This window comes from Temnothorax nylanderi, unplaced genomic scaffold (assembly GCF_030848795.1).
Source record: "Temnothorax nylanderi isolate EJ_2023f unplaced genomic scaffold, tnyl_v1.0 TNYL_tig0076_pilon, whole genome shotgun sequence".
NCBI lineage: Eukaryota > Metazoa > Arthropoda > Insecta > Hymenoptera > Formicidae > Temnothorax > Temnothorax nylanderi.
The window spans coordinates 702563-708012 of NW_027249138.1; the positions used below are offsets into that span (position 1 = coordinate 702563).

Genomic DNA, 5450 nt, shown 5'->3' on the forward strand with positions numbered 1-5450 from the left:
CAGACTTTGACAGGAAATTGCAGCCTCTTAAACTCGAAAGGGTACTCTGATGGTATGAGAGGTATGCGTGGTATAAACACTGTATCTCCCCGAGCACAGCCGGTAAACACTGTGGCCTCGATGACATTCCTATGGAGAGCCTTTACTCGTAGCCTGGTTCCATTACAAAGTTTGGGCGGATTGAGGTTTCGCAGCAACATTACTGGAGCCCCCACTTTAAGTAGAAGCTTGTGAGCTGGTAAACCAGGAGGATTCAGAGTGTTGAGGAACTCTACGGGGTAGTTGACCGCGTCATCTGTCCTGACATGAGATTGTATTACCGAGTCTACAGACCTGTATTTCATTTCTATCCCGTCAAATGAGTTAAGTAGAGTGTCATTAATAACGCCAGCTTTGTCGTTCTTAGGGGTCAGAATGGCACGTTCACACAGCCAGTCCATAGATTTATCTTTGATATCGGCGATATCAGGGTATATCTTTTCAATAAGGTTAGCTAGGGTTGTCACTACTAAGCCTAGACCTTCAGGAATAATCACCTTTCCCTCAGACTCGGGATACTTTCCATCCCCTATTTTAAGTAGGAGTTTGGAGAATTGCCCCGCGGAGACATCGCCTCTCAAGTATACCCTCATATTCTTTCTGAGAGAGAGTTTCCAGATAAGGGGCCATAAATGTGATGCCTTGATACATGCTTTAACCTCGTCAGCTCTAGTTCCCCTTGGCACTACTGGTAAAGTCTGTCGGAAGTCTCCAGCCAGCAGCACGGTGACTCCCCCCATCACTCCATCGTTGCCCCTAATATCTTTTAGAGTTGTGCTCAGTGCCTCAAAACCTCCTTTATGTGCCATGGTGCTCTCATCCCAAACAATAAGCTTACAGTCCTGCAACACTTGAGCCATGTTGCTTTGTTTTGAAATATTGCATAGGGGTGTTTCTGCATGGTTGAGATTGAGGGGCAGCTTAAAAGCAGCGTGAGCGGTCTTGCCTCCCTCCAACAGCGTAGCAGCAATGCCAGAAGATGCAACAGCCAAGGCGATGCCACGTTCACTTCTTACTTTTGCCAGGAGTAAGTTGATCAGGAAGGTTTTTCCAGTACCACCAGGAGCATCCAGAAAAAAGACCTGACCAGCACTTGACTCAATGCTGCTAAGGACCTGCCGATAGACAGCGAACTGCTCATCTGTCAGCAAACCCTCGTTAATCGATACCACTTGTGCCAAGGTGTTTACGTCGTAGTTGGTCTCTCTCAGATAATCTCGATTTTTCAAGACTTCTCCTGATCTCTTTGGCTGAGACAGGCCGTATTGGTGTAACTCCTGTCCTCCCAAAGCCAACACTGTGTCCTCAATCAGCACCAAACATCTGTTATACACCTCGTCCATCACCTGCTGTGCATTGCCTTGCAACTCTCTCTCCACCTGTCGTGTAATGTCTTCTGAAAGGCTGTCTTTGTACTTTTCCCAAAGACTCAGAGGTTCGGTAAGTTGACAGAATACCAACATCACTGTAAAGAGCTCTCGCAACTTGAAAGGAGAATCACATAAGGCAGCTTCTTCCAATGTATTGTCCCAGTGTTTGTCATCTTCCAGCAAACCTAATGCTTTGCATGCAGACTGAAATGTTGAACAAAGGACACCATTTGCAATCTTTAGATCTAAAAAGGACGTTGGACCTCGAATCTCATGCAGCAGCAAGCGAAGATAATAACACTCGGTGTTATTTGGATGGATGGTATACACTCTTCCCAGCGCATGGTCCTTCTTTATTCCTGGCCAGCCGTCGACATCCATCCCCCGCTTTCTTCTCTCAAACTTGTTATTTTTAAACACAAAATAAGAAGGAACCTCACAGTACAAGAGGGTTTTTGCAAAATCGTCGGTTTTGCACAGCTCGAAGAAAGCCAAGAGTGTTGTCTGAGGTGGGTTGCTAAGCCTCTCAACCAAGTTTTTGGAATTGAAGTACACACGCTGACCATTCTCGAGGTGAACAGCGAGATGAAAGATAGTAGGATATCTCTCATGAATAGGGAACGCCAAGATTCTCCAAATTGCCTCTGAGCTGCTGATGTACCGCCCACTCTCGTACAACTTTACCTCATCTCTCTCACTCTCTAAAGCAAAAGTCGCTTGGTCACTGCCCTTATTCACGTACTTGCAAATGTACTTGATGGACTTGACTGAAGTGCATAATTCCACATTAATATGAGCATTAAAAATACGTAATAAAACAGGGTTATAGGGCACTACCCAGCGGTTATCCAGCTCTATATCATTGATTTTTACGGTAAACCCACCATCAGCTTGAGACCTCCTCCGATATTGCGGGTATCCATCATTTCCTGTCTGAGTGTTTTTGAGAAGTAGCCGTGGGTACCTCTTGCTGCAATTGCCTCCTTTCATACAAGGCGAATTACGATTTAAGCCCCCGCAGGGACCATGAATCATGTTGGCCTTGACAATATTATGAAGAAGAGAGTCTTGCACGGGATCAGGTATTTCAGCACAAATGACTTTGTCGATCATATCAGGGAAGATGCGCTGCTCTAGCCACAGCAAGATGTGGATGTGAGGCAGACCTCGCTTTTGCCACTCTACAGAGTACATGAAGCACCACACTTTTCCAAACAGATTGCCCTTGTTTAAGAGAGCCATCATCTTCTTCACCTTGAGATGAAATACCCTAGCTATAATGTCGTGACGATCGTGAGATTTTTGCCCTGACAGCAGTACATCTGTGATATCTTTCCACTTAGGGTTACAAGTAAAAGTGATGAACAAATCAGGACGGCCGTGGTAGCGGACGTATGTCATAGCGTCTTGAGTCCGCTCATGCATATAGCGTGGTCCTCCAGTAAAGGATGACGGAAGCACCACCATTTGACCCAGCTGAGCAACGTCAGCATCCTGCTTTCCGACGGCGTCTCTCAGGTGAATGTAGCTGTCTGCCCTCAGCTGCGCCTGGTTGTTCCTAATATAGTTCAACCTTTCAGTCTCTATTTTGGCGTACATGTCAACCAAAAATTGACTAAAAAGAGAACGGAAGTACACCAAGTGGTTGACTTCCCCTTGCCTGACCATGACACGGTACGAGTAAAAGCTCGCTGCGGAAACTGTATTCTTGAGGGGCAACTTGGTCTGAGGATCACGCTGAGGCAGGGCAATAGAGTACCCATCTTCGCCACGGCAAAACAAAAGCGGGTACTGCAAGGCGTCGTATGATCGGTGAATCTCGCTGATGCGCCGCAGTGTGTTGTCGTGGCTCTGCAACACAATATCTCGCTGCTCGAATTGCTGTCCAACAATCACCAGAGCTACTTCATTTGCTGTTGGTGCATTGAAGCGTCCTCCATGAACATCAACGGGCTTTTTATCTGCATGAATAATGACCTCGAATTTTTTGCAAGTTGGAGGTACTTTTTCTAGAGTGGTTTTCAGGTCTTTTATATAGCTGTTGACTTCATGTAGCATCCTCTGCAATTCTTTGACTAATTCCTGTTTGACATCAGGAAAATTGCTGCATCTCAAACGCACTTCCCTTTCATCCTCGCCCACGAAATAAATTTGTAGGAATTGGGCTTCCTGTTCAGGTGCTGGCAGCAGACTTCCTACCAAGTGATATACTTGCCCCTGAACTTTAAAGGTCGGCATGAAGCCATCTTGTAGAACCTGCTTGGCTCCGAATGATGTCATGTTAAAGCAGCCATTGTACTTCCGAACACGGTTCATAAAGTGGACGTGCTCTGGGTGACTGCCCATTACCAAACTGTAGAGAGGCTCGGGCAGAGGTTCGAAGGGTGAAAGCTGCACCTTTCCAGCGCTGCAACACATGCCGGGGGCCTCCTCCTTCCACTTGAAGGCATTGCAGTACTTGCACTTGTGGCTCATGGTACCCAGAGCTATAATGCTGTCTGCTTCATAAGCCACATCAGGATCATATGCCATGCCTGAATAAGCTTTGACCTTCCACGGAAGTGCTCGCCTTTCTAATCGTTTTCCAGGATGACTTTGTTCATATCGAAACTGTTTCGCACTGTGTACCTCGGGGTTATTTTGTTGGTGCCTGGCTACCGCTGCTCTGTGTACCTCGGGGTTATTTTGTTGGTACCTGGCTACCGCTGCTCTGTTTACCTCGGGGTTATTTTGTGAGTACCTGGCTACCGCTGCTCTGTTCACCTCGGGGTTATTTTGTGAGTACCTGGCCACCGCTGCTCTGTTCACCTCGAGGTTATTTTGTGAGTACCTGGCCACCGCTGCTCTGTTCACCTCGGGGTTATTTTGTGAGTACCTGGCCACCGCTGCTCTGTTCACCTCGGGGTTATTCTGCGCATATTTTCTTGCCGCATCTTGAAGTTGCTTCTTTCTTTTAACGTTGGTATATCTAGCACGACGTTTGCCAGAAGCCTTTTTGTGAACAAAAAGAGGTGATGGTTGTGAAACGTTTGAGGCGTGGTCAGACTGAGAGAAGAGTGGTGTGGTGGTCAATTCTTCAGGTTTACGTGGCACGTACGCATCGAAATGTCCCTTAGAAAGGTCCTGCGCGTGCGTAAAACGTAGCCTCTTAACAGGGTGACCCTCAACACCGAAACTCTTATAGAGCTCACCATTGCGGTAAACCTCGAAGACAAACCTAAATAGTTGCCCAGCCGCCACCAACTCGCATAAACCACCATAAGTAAATGGTTGGGACATGTGAGCGAGATATTCAGCAGAGCTGGTGTAATTGTCCCCCTCGCTGTCGTGGGACATAATAGAGAATTCCTCCCAATTATCCACCACATGTTTTACGATTAGTTCACGCACATCCCTAGCCATTAACTGATTGTAATACATGAGATAGGAGAGGGACCTAAACAGGCAAGCTCCATCCCCTGTGATCGGGACAATAGTGTGAAGCACCATCTCTCCATTAACATTTAAAAACTCAAGTGCCATATCGATTTAAAAAAAGAGAAGAGACAAAGCGTACTAAAAAGTAAAACAATTTTTCCCTAAATATAAATAACAACCTGTAGTAGACGCCAGGAAAAGAATCCTTAAAGCCGTTTTTGCACCCACTCCCAATTTCCATAAAATAATTTTTTTTATTATATGATCATCAAAAATATCCAAAAAAACAATTACGTAAAAAAAATCAAATGCATAAAGCCAAAATTAATTATTAGTCTGGGTATACCACTATGGTTCACCCACTATAGTACACATAAGCCTTTAAGGCAATCCTACATTGGCAGTAATTATCGAAATTTTCTTAAAAGAAATCTTTACAAAATTGCTAAATTTTTTTATAAGATTCAACACCTACGAAAAAAGATTATTTCCATTTTACTAAGCAAAAGCACATTCAGGTTGATGGGATAAGCAGTATTGCGTGTGTTTCACTGCTTTAAATAGAGCAGATAACAGTTTATGATTTGATTAAATTAAAATAAAAAATAAATTATATTCATGAAA

The 5450-nt window shown here is 45.0% G+C and overlaps 1 protein-coding gene across 1 annotated transcript; it reads right to left on the reverse strand.

Annotated features, from left to right (window-relative positions):
* Positions 1-325: 325 nt before the first annotated feature.
* LOC139774209 (uncharacterized) lies at positions 326-4898 on the reverse strand. Its single transcript, XM_071709286.1, has 2 exons — positions 428-4898; positions 326-333 (listed from the first exon to the last, which is right to left on the reverse strand). The coding sequence occupies exons 1-2, from the start codon at positions 4896-4898 to the stop codon at positions 326-328; spliced, it is 4479 nt and encodes a 1492-aa protein (XP_071565387.1).
* Positions 4899-5450: the final 552 nt, after the last annotated feature.

Excerpts from the sequence above, each read along its gene's own strand:
- LOC139774209 (XM_071709286.1), bottom strand. The coding sequence starts at position 4,898 with ATGGTGCTTCACACTATTGTCCCGATCACAGGGGATGGAGCTTGCCTG.